The sequence below is a fragment of the Scyliorhinus canicula genome, chromosome 2, assembly GCF_902713615.1.
Source record: "Scyliorhinus canicula chromosome 2, sScyCan1.1, whole genome shotgun sequence".
NCBI lineage: Eukaryota > Metazoa > Chordata > Chondrichthyes > Carcharhiniformes > Scyliorhinidae > Scyliorhinus > Scyliorhinus canicula.
The window spans coordinates 245854889-245871977 of NC_052147.1; the positions used below are offsets into that span (position 1 = coordinate 245854889).

A 17089-nucleotide genomic window follows, 5' to 3' on the forward strand; every position below is an offset into this window, starting at 1 on the left:
CTACTGCTGAGGCTGTATAAGGCTCTGGTCTGACCCCTTTTGGAGTATTGTGGGCAGTTTTGGGTCCCGTATCTAAGGAAGTATATGCTGGCCTTGGAAAGGGTCCAGAGGAGGTTCACAAAAATGATCCCTGGAATGAAGAGCTTGTCATATGCGGAACGGTTGAGGACTTTGGGTCTGTACTCATTGGAGTTTCGAAGGATGAGGGGGGATCTTATTTAAACTTACAGGATACTGCGAGGTCTGGATAGAGTGGACGTGGAGAGGATGTTTCTACTTGCAGGAAGAACTAGAAGCAGGGGACACCACGTCAGGCTAAAGGAATGATCAGTTAAAACAGAGATGAGGAGGAATTTCTTCAGCCAGAGGATGATGATTCTGTGGAACTCTTTGCCGCAGAAAGCAGTGGAGGCCAAATCACTGAGAGTCTTTAAGACAGAGATAGATAGGTTCTTGATTAATAAGGGGTCAAGGGCTATGGGGGGAAGGCAGGACAATGGGGATGAGAAAACTATCAGCCATGGTTAAATGGCCGAGCAGACTTGATAGGCTGAGCGGCCTAATTCTTCTCCTATGTATGTCATATGGTCTTCTGGTCTTATGGTCATCGGGAATTTTCAACTGCATTACGCTGATACAATGAGAAGGGCTCATGAGCATTTCACACTCCGGCGCCTGTTCAGGTACACTGAGGGAGAATTCAGAATGTCCAATTCACCTGGCAAGCACGTCTTTCGGGATTTGTGGGAGGAAACCGGAACACTTGGTGGAAACCCACGCAGACACGGGGAGAACTTGCAGACTCCGCACAGACAGTGACTCAAGCCAGGAATTGAACCCATGTCCATGGCGCTGTGAAGCAACAACTCTGTGCTCCTGGAACTAGACCTGTGTTGGTGTTGTACTGCTCTTCTTTGTTAAATAAATCACCGTTGCGATTTGACACTCCCTCGCCACTTTGCCTCGCAATACCTCAGTCGGAATCTTCATAAGGTTCCACAAATCAGTAAATTAAATATTCATGGGATACAAGGTAAGTGGATCGTTTCTGACTGGAGGTTTGCTTCCAGTATAGTTCCATCGGGCTCAGAACTAGATTCTTTGCTGTACGTGATAAATATCAATGATTTAGACTTAAATGTTAGAAACAGGATTAAGGGGCGGGATTCTCCGACCCTCCGCCGGGTCGGAGAATCGGCGGGGGTCGAGTGAATCCCGCCCTGCTGCTCCGACGCTGGCTACTGAATGCTCCAGCGCCAGTTTAATGGCGGGGGTGGGATCACGTCGCTCCAGTCGGGGACAGTTGGCAGTGGCCCCCCCCCGCCGATTCTCCGGGCCTCGATGGGCCAGGCGGCCGCCCGTTTGCGGCCTGTCCCACCGGCGTGAATTACACAAGGTCCTTTCCGGTGGGACCTGCCTCTGAGGGCGGCCTGTGGAGTCCTCGGGGGTCGTGGTGCGGGGGGGGGGGGGGGGGGGGGATGGATCCGGGCCCACCAATCTGCGGGCGGGCCAGTGCATTGGTGGCACTCTTTCCCTCCACGCTGGACGGTGTAATGGCCCGCCATGGCTGGTGCGGAGAAGAACCACCCCCCACACATGTGCCAACACGCGCCGGCCGGCAGAGGCCCTTCGGCACCGGTTGGCGCGGCGCCAATCGCTCCAGCACCGGCCTAGCCCCTGGAAGTGCAGAGGATTCCGTATCTTGCGGGCGGCCCGACGCCACAGTGATTAAGGCCACTCTTTAGCGCCGGTACGGCCCGTCCGCCAGTTAGCGGAGAATCCCCGCCAAGAAGTTTGCAGATGTTATGCATAAAGCTCAGGAGGCCTGAGGAGGTAAACTAAACAACATTCCATTCACCAAGTAAAGGCCACAACATGACTCAGAGCTCACAGGTCTCAGTCAGGATTACAGGAGGTGTCGGTCCCAGTCCAGGCTGACTTTCAAAAGGCGAATTTACGAGCTCCAGATGGGTGGGCCTCCACCCAGCATGAGGCTATTCTACGGGTCCCACAGGAAGATGGATGGATGTGTCCCCATTGGCCCGTGCAGGTTATTATATCCTTTCCCGCCCCATCACCAAGGCAAAAGGTTCTCGCATTGGATTGTTGTGAGGGTCTCTGTCATTATTTTGCCGATGACTGTGCTTCCACCAGCTGTAGGGCTGGGTCAGGGGGGACGTATATCGTGTTAGAGAGCACCTTTTTCCATGCAGAACATGAAGGGACAATGTTGAGGGCCCATTTCTGTTTGTGACATCCTCCAAGAGTACTGAGGATTCTGTGTCCATATTCAAACCTGTGCCACCTGTGGTGTTCTTTGTTTTGCTTATTTCAGTTGGTTGGTGTAGTGTTCCACAAAGACCACAGTACGGCTTTTACTTAAACAAAGCTATGATCTTACTTACACAACTAGACTGGGTTTCAATAGTTAGTCCATTAGAATACAGAATTGATCAATAACATCTAACTACACTCATCTACTGTGAATCTCACTCCTGGTGTAAACTAGAAACTAACCTTCTGGGAACCGATGCAGGAAGACGGAAGGTAGTATAACATGGACAGAAACAAAAGGCAATTAGGGGGAAAGTGTAAGGCAGAGAAGCCATAGTCAAAAATCAAAAAGGGCGAATGTACAAGGTACAGTGACTGAGGGGAGCTCAGTGAATAGGTCCAGTAATATTAAAAGTAATAAAACGGGAAGTAAAAACATAAATCGAAAGCGACGCAGCAGGTTGTTACAGGAAGATATGGGTTCAACGACAAGGAAATTTAGGAGAAAATTGAAGAGGAAAAATAACTTCGGAGAGGTTACTGATCAAGGTTTTAAGATTCAAAACAGAGGTATAAAAACCAACATAAGTGTACTTTACCTGAATGCTCATAGTATTCGGAATAAGGTAAATGAGTTGATGGCGCAAATCATCATGAACGATTTAGTGGCCATTATTGAAACATGGTTAAAGGATGGATACGACTGAGAGTTAAATATCCAAGGGTATCAAACTATTCAGAAGGACAGAGTAGATGGTAAGGGAGCTGGTGTAGCTCCGTTATTTGAGGATGACATCCGGGCAATAGTAAGGGATGGCATCGGTGCTATGGAGGATAAGGTTGAATCCATTTGGGTGGAAATCAGGAATAGCAAGGTGAAAAAGTCAATGATAGGAATGGTCTATAGTCCACCAAATAGTAACATTATGGTGGGGCAGGCAATAAACAAAGAAATAACTAATGCATGTAGAAATGGTACAGCAGTTATTATGGGGGATTTTAATCTACATGTCGATTGGTTTAACCAGGTTGGTCAAGGCAGCCTTGAGGAGGAGTTTATAGAACGTATCCGCGATAGTTTCCTAGAACAGTATGTAATGGAACCTACGAGGGAACAAGCGGTCCTAGATCTGGTCATGTGTAATGAGACAGGATTGATTAATGATCTCATAGTTAGGGATCCTCTCGGAAGGAGCGATCACAACATGGTGGAATTTAAAATACAGATGGAGGGTGAGAAGGTAAAATCAAACACTAGTGTTTTGTGCTTAAACAAAGGGGATTACAATGGGATGAGAGAAGAGCCAGCTAAGGTAGACTGAAAGCAAAGACTTTATGGTGAAACAGTTGAGGAACAGTGGAGAACCTTCCAAGCGATTTTTCACAGTGCTCAGCAAAGGTTTATACCAACAAAAAGGAAGGATGGTAAAAAGCGGGAAAATCAACCGTGGATATCTAAGGAAATAAGGGAGAATATCAAATTGAAGGAAAAAGTATACAAAGTGGCAAAGATTAGTGGGAGACGAGAGGACTGGGAAACCTTTAGGGGACAAGAGAAAGCTACTAAAAAAGCTATAAAGAGAAAGATAGGTTATGAGAGTAAGCTTGCTCAGAATATAAAACAGTTAGTAAAAGTTTCGACAAATATATAAAAGGAAAAAGAGTGGCTAAGGTAAATATTGATCCTTCAGAGGGTGAGAAGGGAGATTTAATAATGGGAGATGAGGAAAGAGGTTACTTGAGAAAGGACATACTGGCACTGGAGGGTGTGCAGAGGAGATTCACTAGGTTAATCCCAGAATTGAAGGGGTTGGATTATGAGGAAAGGTTGAGTAGACTGGGACTGTACTCGTTGGAATTTAGAAGGATGAGGGGGGATCTTACAGAAACATTTAAAATTATGAAGGGAATAGATAGGATAGATGCGGGCAGGTTGTTTCCACTGGCGGGTGAAAGCAGAACTAGGGGACATAGCCTCAAAATAAGGGGAAGTAGATTTAGGACTGAGTTTAGGAGGAACTTCTTCACCCAAAGGGTTGTGAATTTATGGAATTCATTGCCTAGTGAAGCAGTTGAGGCTCCTTCATTACATGTTTTTAAGGTAAAGATAGATAGTTTTTTGAAGAATAAAGGGTTTAAGGGTTATGGTGTTCGAGCCGGAAAGTGGAGCTGAGTCCACAAAAGATCAGCCATGATCTCATTAAATGGCGGAGCAGGTTAAAGGGGCCAGATGGCCTACTCCTGCTCCTAGTTCTTATGTTCTTATGTTCTTAAAAGGCTGAGGAACTGAACATGTTTTTTGGGTCAGTCTTCACAGTGGAAGACACAAATAACATGCCAGTGACTGATAGAAATGAGGCTTTGACAGGTGAGGACCGTGAGATGATTGTTATCAATAAGGAGGTAGTGATGGGCAAGCTAATGGGGCTAAAGGTAGTCAAGTCTCCTGGCCCTGATGGAATGCATCCCAGAGTGCTAAAAGAGATGGCTAGGGAAATTGCAAATGCACTAGTGATAATTTACCAAAATTCACTGGACTCTGGGGTGGTCCAAAGGATTGGAAATTAGCAAACGTGACACCACTGTTTAAAAAAGGAAGTCAGCAGAAAGTGGGTAATTATAGGCCAGTTAGCTTAACTTCAGTAGTAGGGAAGATGCTGGAACCCATCATCAAGGAAGAAATAGTGAGGCACCTGGATGGAAATTGTCCCATTGGGCAGACGCAGCATGGGTTCATAAAGGGCAGATCGTGCCTTACCAGTCCATTTTCAGGACATTACTAGTGGGGTGGATTACGGAGAGCCAATGGATGTGGTATATCTGGATTTCCAGAAAGCCTTTCACAAGGTGCCATACAAAAGGTTGCTGCATAAGGTAAATATGCATGGCATTAAGGGTAAAGTAGTAGCATGGATAGAGGATTGTTTAATTAATAGAAAACAAAGAGTGGGGATTAATGGGAGTTTCTCTGGTTGGCAATCAGTAGCTAGTGGTGTCCCTCAGGAATCCGTGTTGGGCCCACAATTGTTCACAATTTACATAGATGATTTGGAGTTGGGGACCAAGGGCAATGTGTCCAAGTTTGCAGACGACACTAAGATGAGAGGTTAAACAAAAAGTGCAGAGGATACTGGAAGTCTGCAGAGGGATTTGGATAGGTTAAGTGAATAGGCTCAGGTCTGGCAGATGGAATACAATGTTGACAAATGTGAGGTTATCAATTTTGGTAGGAATAACAGCAAAAAGGATTATTATTTAAATTATAAAATATTAAAACATGCTGCTGTGCAGAGAGACCTGGGTGTGCTTGTGCATGAGTCACAAAAAGTTGGTTTACAGGTGCAACAGGTGATTAAGAAGGCAAATTGAATGTTTTCCTTGATTGCTAGAGGGATAGATTTTAAGACTAGGGAGGTTATGCTGCAATTTTATAAGGTGTTATTGAGACCACACATGGATTATTGCGTTCAGTTTTAGTCTCCTTACATGAGAAACGACGTACTGGCGCTGGAGGGTGTGCAGAGGAGATTCACTAGATTAATCCCAGAGCTGAAGGGGTTGGATTACGAGGAGAGGTTGAGCAGACTGGGACTGTACTCGTTAGAATTTAGGGGGGATAGATTTAAAACATCGATTCAAGCACAATGCAAGACTTACTTGATATTAATGCCAACAAGTAATAATATATAAGTATTAACACAATTATAAGTGAAGTTAACTGGGTAATGGATGACACATTGAAATCAAGTTAATTGTCAACCACTATGAAATGCATATTATTGTTGAAAAGTATTTTCCCATTTTCCTCTCTTGAGCACGGAGGATGGCGTAGATTATGAAGAACCTCAGCCTTCAGATCCGGAGGGGCAGTCTTCCTGAAGTCTGCAACATCCGTGAGGAAATTTAACAGGCGTTCCCCATTTTCATTCCCTTCAATGAAACACTCTGTGATATCCATGTCAGAGGGTAGCTCATACTTCTGATACTTCACTCTCATTTCATCAAGCACTTTTTGATCGCCAAGGAAACCACTATTGGTAGGAAAACGGGATCCAACTTTATTCCAAAGTGAATGCAATCCGCTATCACCTGTTAAAAGTAATATGTGAAATATAATTGTAAAACAAAATTCATTGAAATGCTGATATGTGGAAATGAGAAAGTTTCAAGTTGATCTAGACAAGCTGAGTGAGTGGGCAAACACATGGCAGTTGCAATTCAATGTGGCTAAATGTGAAGTTATACTCTTTGGTGTGAAAAACAGAAAGGAAGTAGTACTATTTAAATGGTGATATATTGGGAAGTATGGATGCACAAAGGTACCTGGGTATTCTTGTATCCCAGTCAATGAAAGTGGAGAAGCAGGTGCAGCAAGCAATCAGGAAGGCAAATGGTAAGTTGGCCGTCATTGCAAGAGGATTGGAGTTCAGAATTAGGGTTTTTACTGCAGTTATACCTGTATAGGGTCTTGGTGAGACCACACCTAGCGTATTGGTTGCAGTTTTGGTCCACCCACCTAATAAATGATATACTTGCCATAGAGGGAATGCAGTGGTGGTTCACTAGGCTGACACCAGGTTTGGCAGAACTGCCCTATGAAGAGAAATTGGTTTGAAAACGCCTGTATTCACAAGAGTTTAGAAAGCTGACAGGAGATATGTTTGAGGCATAGAAACGTTGAACAGGGCTGGACAGACTAGATGCAGGGAGGATGTTTTCCTTGGTGGAAGAGTTTAGAACCGGGGAACGAGTCTCAGGATACAGGGTGCACTATTTTGGACTGAGATGAGGAAAGTTCCTTCACTCAAAGGGCAGTGAACCTGTGGAATTCTTCACCAAAAGTGGCCGTGGAGGCAAAGTCACTGAATATATTCAAGAAAGAGATAGAAACTCTTTAGATTTTAATGACATCAAGGGGTATTGTAGAAAGTGGCAATGTGGCATTGAAATGGACGAATGAATGATAGAGCAGGCTCGAAGGGTTGAATGGCCTACTCTTCCTCCTAGTCTCTATGTTTCTTAAAGTTTCTATGGACAATCTGGATTTCTTCTGTGAAAATTATTTCTTGGTGGTATTTAAAAACATATTCATCATGTGTGGCAAGACGATAACCTGTTGTAACATGTGTTTGCCGTGCTAATCAAAACATATTTAAGTGCATTCATTTTGATTCACTGAGTTATAAAGGAACATGCCGATGTCTCAGTTTCTCCAATCTCAAACCTTGGAGAATCAGAGAAAATTGCAAGTGAAAAAATGAGCACAGCAGTTTATCAACCGTTCCTCCCCACATTTAATTCCATTCCTGCTCATTCCACGTTCCTTTGAACATTCTCCCTTGTTGAAACATTTAATTCCCTTTTTAAAACACCTATTAACTCTGTTTCAACCAGAGAATTCTGCATTCTATATAAAGCAATTTTTCTCACCTTCAGACTTTTGCAATCAGCTTTAATATGTGGCTTCTTGTTATCATCTCACGAATTGAAACATTCTGTCACTAATTATTCTGTTATAACATTGAAAACTTCTGTCAGACCATCATTTCTCTTCTCCAGAGAAAAGAGTGCAAACTCTGCAGTCTCTTTTTAGCAAATGTAAACCTTTATGCTGCAATTTTTACATTGTTATTTATAGCCTACCCAACCCCAAAATTGCACACAATGGGCGGAATTCTCCTACCCCCCGCAGGGTCGGGGAATCGCCCGAGGCCGGCATAAATCCCGCCCCCGCCGTGGCCGGACTTCTCCGCCACCCAGGAATCGGCGGGAGCGGGAATCACGGAGTGGTTGGCGCCACTCAGCTACGCTGGGACCGCCCGCCCGCCGGGTAGGGGAGAATTTCGCCCAATATCCCAAATCTGACCTGATTAAAATTATTAGACCATAAGACCATGAGACATTGGAACAGGATTAGGCTATTCAGCCCATTGAGTCTGCTCCACCATTTAACCATTGCTGATATGTTTCTCATCCCCATTTTCCTGCCTTTTCCTCATAATCCTTGATCCCCTTATTAATCAAGAACCTATCCGTCTCCGTCTTAAAGGCACTCAGTGACTTGTGTGATGTTCTCTGCTTCTTGATGAGGATGGCTTAGATGCGTCGTGTTGAACAAAGAACATCAAGCTATGTTGATTAACAAAGCTAATTTATTCACACTACTTATAACTAGATTCAAATGACTTCCTAAGTACAAAGGTTGCTAAATAAACAATGCTATAACTATATCTACAGATCTCCTGAACACATGACTACTCTCTCATACCTAAACACCTTCTCCCCGAATAAAGAATTATCACGTGATCTACGTGACTGCTCTTGATCACCATCTGTTTATTAGATGTATTTACATAAAATTGTTGACCCTTCATTTACCATACAATATGCATATTGTCACAACTTGGTCTCGACGGCCTTCTGAGGCAATGAGTTCCACTGATTGACCACCCTCTGGCTGAAGAATTAATCCACATCTCTGTTTTAAAGGATCACCCCCTTCAGTCTGAGGCCGTGCCCTCGAGTTCTACTTTATCCTACTAGTGGAAACATCCTCTCCACGTTCACTCTATCTAGGCCTCGCAGTATTCTGTAAGTTGCAATGAGATCCTCCCTAATCCTTCTATACGCCAACAAGTACAGACCCAGAGTTCTGAACCACTCTTCATATGACAAGTCCTTCATTCAAGGGATCATTTTTGTGTACCTCCTCTAGACCGTCTCCAAGGCCAGTACATCCTTCCTTAGATACGGGGCCCAAAACTGCTCACAATATTCCAAATGGGTTCTGACCAGAGCCATATTCAGTCTCAACAGTACATCGAGCCCATTCGACATGAATACAACATTGCTCTTGCCTTCCTAACTGCCAACTGAACCTGCAGGTTAACCTTAAGAGAATCCTGAATCTGGACTCCTAAGTCCCTTTGTGTTTCTGATTTCCAAAGCCTTTTGCCATTTAGAAAATAATCTATGCCTCCTTTCTTCCTACCAAAGTGCACAAACTCACACTTTTCCATATTGTATTCCATCTGCCACTTCTTTGCCCACTCTCCTAGCTTGTACAAGGCATTGTGCTGCCTCCCTGCTTCCACCACATAACCTATCCCTCGACATGTCTTTGTATCATATGCAGACTGAGCAACAATGCCCTCAGTTTCCTTCTTCAGGATCATTCATGTATATTGTATATTATTCAGGTTTCACGTGGTCTTTGTGAACTGATATTCACATGCCAACATTAGTTTGGCAGCATGATGTGGATAGAGCAATGTTTGATGAAGACAATAATGTGCTGCGAAAGACAAATCACTTTCTGATTCAGCTGTAGTGGTTCCTGTGGGGAAAAAGGACACCAATCTGCAATCAGACAGTCAGAGACTGCTCCAGCAAATTGGGAAATGTATGTAGGGAGAAGCGGAAGAAGGTATTCAAGGGGCTTTCATGTAACTTTTGGTGCTCCCCATTAGAGTGAAATTATTCATGTAATACTACATTTTCTGTATCATCTATAAGCCTTTAGACTCTGCATAAAAACACAAGATATAGGAGCAGAAATACGCCATTCGGTCCATTGAGTCTGCTCCGCCATTCTATCATGGCTGATCTGTTCCTCATCTGTTACCTACAAGGGCAGCACGGTAGCATTGTCGATAGCACAATTGCTTCACAGCTTCCAGGGTCCCAGGTTCGATTCTGGCTTGGGTCACTGTCTGTGAGGAGTCTGCACATCCTCCCCGTGTGTGCGTGGGTTTCCTCCGGGTGCTGCGGTTTCCTCCCACAGTCCAAAGATGTGCAGGTTAGGTGGATTGGCCATGATAAATTGCCCTTGGTGTCCAAAATTGCCCTTAGTGTTGGGTGGGGTTACTGGGTTATGGGGATAGGGTGAAGGTGTTGACCTTGGGTTGGGTGCTCTTTCCAAGAGCCGGTGCAGACTCGATGGGCTGAATGGCATCCTTCTGCACTGTCAATTCTATGATCTATAATGCTACAAACCAAGAGCTGGATTGCGAAATCAGCCAGAGCGTCTCCTCCGTAGAAAACATGAACTAGCAGCAGCAGTAGGTAACTTGCCCCCCCCCCCCCCCCCCCCAGCCTAAACACCTTCAATGCGATCATGGCTGATTGATCATGGCCTCAACTTCACTTTGCTGCCCATTTTCCATATTCCTTCAACCCATTGCAAATTTACTCACTCTCCCTGCATCCACCAAACTCTGGGGAGGGGGGGGGGGGGGGGGGTGTGGGGGGGGGGTAGCGAATTCCACAGATTTACAACCCTCTGGGAGAAGTAGTTTCTCCTGAAACCGGATTTAAATTTGCGACTTCTTATTCTAAAATTATGGCCTCTTGTTTCAGAATGCCCCATAAGAGGAAGCATCTGCTCCACCACGACTTTATCCATATCTTTTAGCATCTTGTAAACCTCAATTTGACCTCCCCTCATTCTTATAAACTCCAGAGAGTAGAGGCCTAAACTGTGCAATCTCACCTCATATGACAAACCCCTCATCTTTGGAATCAATCTAGTGAACCCCCTCTAAACTGCCTCCAATGTAATTACATCTTTCCTCAAACAAGGGGGCCAAAACTGTGCACAATACTCCAGGTTCAATCCTACCAATACCTTGTATAGTTGCAACAACACTTCCGACCTTTATATTCAATTCCTTTTGCTATAAATGCCAAGATTGCATTTGCTTTTCTTATTAACTACTGCACCTGAACTCATGCACAAATACACCCAGGTCTGCACGTCCTCCCCCTGTGTGCGTGGGTTTCCTCCGGGTGCTCCGGTTTCCTCCCACAGTCCAAAGATGTGCGGGTTAGGTGGATTGGCCATGCTAAATTGCCCGTAGTGTCCTAATAAAAGTAAGGTTAAGGGGGGGGGGGGTTGTTGGGTTACGGGTATAGGGTGGATATGTGGGTTTGAGTGGGGTGATCGTGGCTCGGCACAACATTGAGGGCCGAAGGGCCTGTTCTGTGCTGTACTGTTCTATGTTCTATGTTCTATGTCCCTCTGCATCGGAGCACACCAAAGTCTCTCCCTGTTTGGATAATAAGTTGCCTATCCATTTTTTCAACCCAAATTTATGACCTCACACTTATCTACATTAAACTCCATCTGCCACATTTTGGCTTATTTTTCTAACCTATTTCTAAGTTTCTTATTTCCTCATTGCAACTCACTGTCCCATCTATTTTTGTGTCATCTGAGAATTTGGCTATCGAACCTTCTATCCTTGTACCCAAGTCATTAATATAGATTGTAAATAGCTTGAGCCCAAGGACCAAACCCTGTGGCACCCCACTCATTACATCTTGCCATCCAGAAAAATACCCATTTATCCTGACTCTCTATCTCCTCTCCGTCAACCAGTCTTCTATCCAAGCGAATAAGTTACCACTAATCCCATGTGGTCTCACCTTGTGAATTGACCTTTTGTACGGCACCTTATCAAATGCCTTTGGGAATTCTACATCTACAGGATCCCCACTATTCACTTTGCTTGTTATATCTTCAAAGAACTCTAGGCAAACATGATTCAGCCTTCATAAAGCCATGCTGGCTCCGATGGATAAAGCTTTGACTTTTCAAATGTCCTGATATTATTTCCTTGATGATTGATTCCAACAATTCCCCAACAACAGAGGAGGAGCAGGAGCGAAGGTGACGTGGACCAGGAGGGTTGCCGGGAAGGTAAGAGTTTTGTTTAAATTACTTATCTGTCAACACCAGCGGCCTTTTCTTCGCAGGGAGGAGCAGGAGCGGAGGTGACGTAGACCAGGAGGGCTGCCGGGTACGTAAGTGATCCTATACCTTTGGGCGGCGGTTAAATCCGAGACACTACACGTGTAGTGTCTCCCACCCGCCCTCCTCCTCTAACCAATTTGATAAGGTAAAATGTTTTTTTTAACTCTTATTTGGTATAAGTTTATTATTGAGTATTGTAGTAGTTGAATTAAGCTTTTATTTAGCAGAGAAGTACTAGAAATTATTTAACATAAATTTGTAGAAGTTAATTAAATAAGTAGTGATGGCTGGACAGGTGATGTGTTGTAGCTGGATGACGTGGGAGCTGGCTGATCCCATTGTGAATGGCAGTGACCACATCTGCAGCAAGTGTTGGTTGCTGGAAGAACTCCGGATCAGAATTGATGATCTGGAGTCTGAGCTTCAAACTCTGCGGCACATCTGGGAGGGGGAGAGTTACCTGGACGTTTTGCTTCAGGAGGCAATCACACCCGGTAGTTTAAGTAATTCAAATTCAGTAAGTGTTCAGGAAAACCAGGATGTGATTGTAAGTGAGGCAGGTAGGGGGATTCGGAGTTCAGGAGTGCAGGAGCCTCAGCCCTTGACCTTGTCCAACAGGTATGAGATTCTTGCTCCCTGTGCAGATGAGGAAAAGGGCTGTGGACAGGATGAGCCAGCTGACCATGGCACCATGGTGCAAAAGGCCATTCAAGAGGGGGAAGCAAAAAGACAAGTAGTTGTTATAGGGGATTCTATAATTAGAGGGACAGATAGTATCCTTTGCAAGCCGGATAGGGAGTCCCGCATGGTGTGTTGCCTGCCCGGTGCCAGGGTGCGGGACATCTCCGACCGGCTTGAAAGGATACTGGAGGGGGAGGATCCAGTTGTTGTGGTCCACGTTGGGACTAACAACATAGGCAAGTCTAGGGTGGAGGACCAGTTTGGGGATTATCAAGCACTAGGAAGGAAATTGAAGAACAGGTCCTTGAGGATCATAATCTCCGGATTACTGCCCGAGCCACGTGCTAATTGGCATAGGGATAAGAAAGTTAGGGAAGTAGTAAACACCTGGCTAAGGGATTGGTGTGGGAAAGAGGGATTCCATTTCATGGGGCATTGGCACCAATTTTGGAACCGGGGGGATCTGTACCGTTGGGACAGTCTCCACCTGAACCGATCTGGAACCAGTGTTCTAGCGAAAAGGATAAATAGGGTGGTCAGTAGGACTTTAAACTTCTGAGTCGGGGGAAGGAAAAGGGAAAGCGACAGGGAGTAGGGAGTTAAATGGAAGGATAAGCAGCAGGTTAGCATGTGTGCAGGTAGGTTTAAGTTCAAGGCAGACTAGGAATGAAGCAAAAAGGAAGGATAACTTAGGACATCTCATGATTTCCAATTTCTCTAATAATGATAAGAAAGTCAGCATTAAGGCACTTTACCTGAATGCTCGTAGCATTCGTAACAAAGTTGATGAATTAATGGCACAAATCATCGCGAATTAATATGACTTGATAGCCATTACGGAGACATGGTTGCAGGATGGTCACGACTGGGAGTTAAATATCCAGGGGTACCAGATGTTTCGGAGGGATAGACAGGTATGTAAGGGAGGTGGAGTAGCACTAATAATCAAGGACGACATCAGGGTGGCATTGAGGGATGATATAGGTTCTATGTAGAATGATGTTGAATCCATTTGGGTAGAAATTAGAAATTCTAAGAAGAAAGAGACACTGATAGGCGTAGTCTATAGGCCACCAAATAATAGCATCACACTGGGACGGGCAGTAAATGAAGAAAATGCCTGTGAAAAGGGTACAGCAGTTATCATGGGAGATTTTAATCTGCATATAGATTGGTCAAATCAGCTCGGTCAGGGTAGCCTTGAAGAGGAGATCGTTGAATGTATCCGGGATAGTTTTCTGGAACAATATGTAATGGAACCGACGGGAGAGCAAGCTATCCTAGATCTGGTCCTGTGTAATGAGGCAGGAATAATTAATGATCTCATCATTAGGGATCCTCTTGGGAGGAGTGATCACAGCATGGTTGAATTTAGTATACAGATGGAGAGTGTGATGATAGAATCCAATACCAGGGTCCTATGCTTGAACAAAGGGGACTATGATAGAATGAGGAAGGACCTCGCTAAAGTAGAATGGAAACAAATATTTTATGGTAGGACAGTTGAGGAGCAGTGGAGTACTTTCAAAGAAATCTTTCATAGTGCTCAACAAAAGAATATTCCAGTGAGAAGGAAGAATTGTAAGAAAAGAGGTAACCTACCATGGGTGTCTAAAGAGATACATGAGGCTGTCAAATTGAAAGAGAAGGCTTACAAAGTGGGCAAGATCAGCGGGAAACTAGAAGATTGGGAAAACTTTAAAGGTCAGCAGAAAGCCACGAAAAGAGCCATAAAGAAAAGTAAGATAGAACACGAAAAAAAAACTGGCACAGAATATAAGGACAGATAGCAAAAGTTTTTATAATTATATAAAACTAAACAGAGTGGCTAAAGTAAACATTGGTCCGTTAGAGGATGAGAGTGGTCATTTAGTTATGGGATATGATGAAATGGCGGAGGCATTGAACAAATATTTTGTATCGGTCTTCACAGTGGAGGACACTAATAACATGGCAGCAATTGACCGAGAGAAGAAGGTAGGTGAGGACCTGGAAACCATTACCATCACGAAAGAGCAAGTGTTGGGCAAGCTAATGGAGCTCAGGATAGATAAGTCTCCTGGCCCTGATGGAATGCATCCCAGGATACTGAAAGAGATGGCTGGAGTAATAGCAGATGCACTGGCGGTAATTTTCCAAAATTCGCTGAACACTGGGGCAGTCCCAGAGGATTGGAAAACAGCAAATGTGACGCCACTGTTTAAAAAAGGAAGTAGACGAAAGATGGGGAATTATAGACCGGTTAGCTTAACCTCTGTCGTGGGGAAGATCCTTGAGTCTATTATCAAGAAAGAGATAGGAGGGCACCTCGATAGAAATTGTCCCATTGAACGGACGCAGCATGGATTCATGAAGGACAGGTCATGCTTGACGAATCTCTTGGAATTCTATGAAGACATTTCGAGTAAGGTAGACAAAGGGGACCCAGTGAATGTGGTGTACCTAGATTTCCAAAAGGCCTTTGACAAGGTACCGCACAATAGGCTGCTGCATAAGATAAGGATGCATGGTGTTAGGGGTAGAGTACTAGCATGGATAGAGGATTGGTTGTCTAACAGGAAACAAAGAGTGGGAATAAATGAGTGCTATTCTGGCTGGCAATCAGTGACGAGTGGTGTGCCTCAGGGATCAGTGTTGGGACCATAATTATTTACAATTTATATAGATGATTTGGAGTTGGGAACTATGTGTAAGGTATCCAGGTTTGCAGATGACACGCAGGTGTGTGGCAGAGCAAAGTGTACTGAGGACTGTAAAACCTTATAGAGGAACATTGAGTGAGTGGGCAAAGGTCTGGCAGATGGAGTAGAATGTCAATAAGTGTGAAGTTGTGCATTTTGGTAGGAGTAACAATAGTACGGATTATTACTTAAATGGTAAAAAGCTGCAGCAGGCTGCTATGCAGAGGGACCTGGTTGTGAAGGGGATTGAGTTTAAAAGTAGAGAGGTAATGTTGCAGTTGTACAAGGTGTTGGTGAGGCCACACCTGGAGTACTGTGTGCAGTTTTGGTCTCCGCGCTTGAGAAAGGATGTGCTAGCACTAGAGGGGGTGCAGAGGAGGTTCACTAGGCTGATTCCGGAGTTGAGGGGGTTATCGTATGAGGAGAGGCTGAGTAGATTGGGATTATATTCACTGGAATTCAGAAGGTTGAGGGGGGATCTAATAGAAACATATAACATTTTGAAGGGAATGGATAAGAGAGAAGTAGAAAGGATGTTTCCACTGGTAGGTGAAAGTAAGACAAGAGGGCATAGCCTCAAGATTAGGGGGAGTAGATTTAGGACTGAATCAAGGAGGAACTTATTCACTCAGAGGGTGGTTAAAGTATGAAATTCCCTACCGAAAGGAGTAGTAGATGCTACTTCATTCAATATATTTAAAGATAGGGTAGATGTTTTTTTTTGAAAAATAAAGGAATTACGGGAAATGGCGAGAATGCGGGTAAGTGGTTCTGAGACCACGAATAGATCAGCCATGATCTTATAGAATGGCGGAGCAGGCTTGAAGGGTCGGACAGTCTACTTCTGCTCCTAGTTCTTATGTTCTTATGTCTGTAATTTTCCACATTTTGTTCAAGGAGTAGCTCTGATGGTTACATTTTTCGATAAATGCCAGATTGTATGGGATTAAATATCAGAAGGAAGATGAATAGCAATGATATGACATTTGATTATCTTTTCCGCTGTCGAATTTCAGTTTGCGTTGGCCTGGCGGTGCCTCGCATAAGGAAACTAGAATATCAGAAATGCCAAACATCACATACCTGCAACCTGTATTATTAGAAGTTTGCCATTGGTTTCCAGAAGGCTGTGGAAGTACTTGATGGTATCAGGCACACTTTGTACAAAGTACAACATCTAGACAAGGAACAAAAAACACCAGAAAATGCAAATATATCCTCATATAAGATAAATCCTTTTCTGAAAAATAATTGTGGTACCGGGCTCAAAGTGCCTTGAGATTCTGTTTTGGATCAAAGGGAAATCCTGGCACATTACTTGCAGGAGGGCATTAACATGGGGCTGAACCTGCTTCTGCCAGGGTTTGAGCCCTGTATTCTCTGGTTTCTCACTGTCCATGGGGGGGAGTTTTGCTAACTGTGGAAATTTCACATTCTGGAATTTGAACACACCCTGGCAAGGCCTCAGCCCAGAGCTGCTGTGTTGTGTCATGGGGCGGGATTCTCCGACCCCCGGCCGGGCCAGAGAATCGCCGGGGGCAGCGTGAATCCCGCCCCGCCACCACGACGCAGGCTGCCGGATTCTCCGGCGGCGGGGGCAGGAATTGCATCGCACCGGTCGGGGGCCGTAGGCAATGGCCCCTCCGGCGATTCTCCGGCACGCGATGGGCCGAGCGGCCACACGTTTACGGCGGGTCCC

General features: G+C 44.7%; 2 protein-coding genes across 2 annotated transcripts in view; both read right to left on the reverse strand.

The window, feature by feature from the left end:
• Positions 1-17089, reverse strand: part of LOC119962084 (histamine N-methyltransferase-like) — a 233759-nt gene that overhangs the window by 55225 nt on the left and 161445 nt on the right. The window lies entirely within an intron of this gene.
• The window catches only part of LOC119962085 (histamine N-methyltransferase-like), a 98885-nt gene continuing 87717 nt past the window's right edge, over positions 5922-17089 (reverse strand). The window contains exons 6-7 of the mRNA XM_038789940.1: positions 16474-16567; positions 5922-6363 (exon numbers count right to left, since the gene is read on the reverse strand). Coding sequence (XP_038645868.1) covers positions 6023-6363; positions 16474-16567 — 435 coding nt within the window. The 3' untranslated portion in view covers positions 5922-6022. The remainder of the gene's footprint in view (positions 6364-16473; positions 16568-17089) is intronic.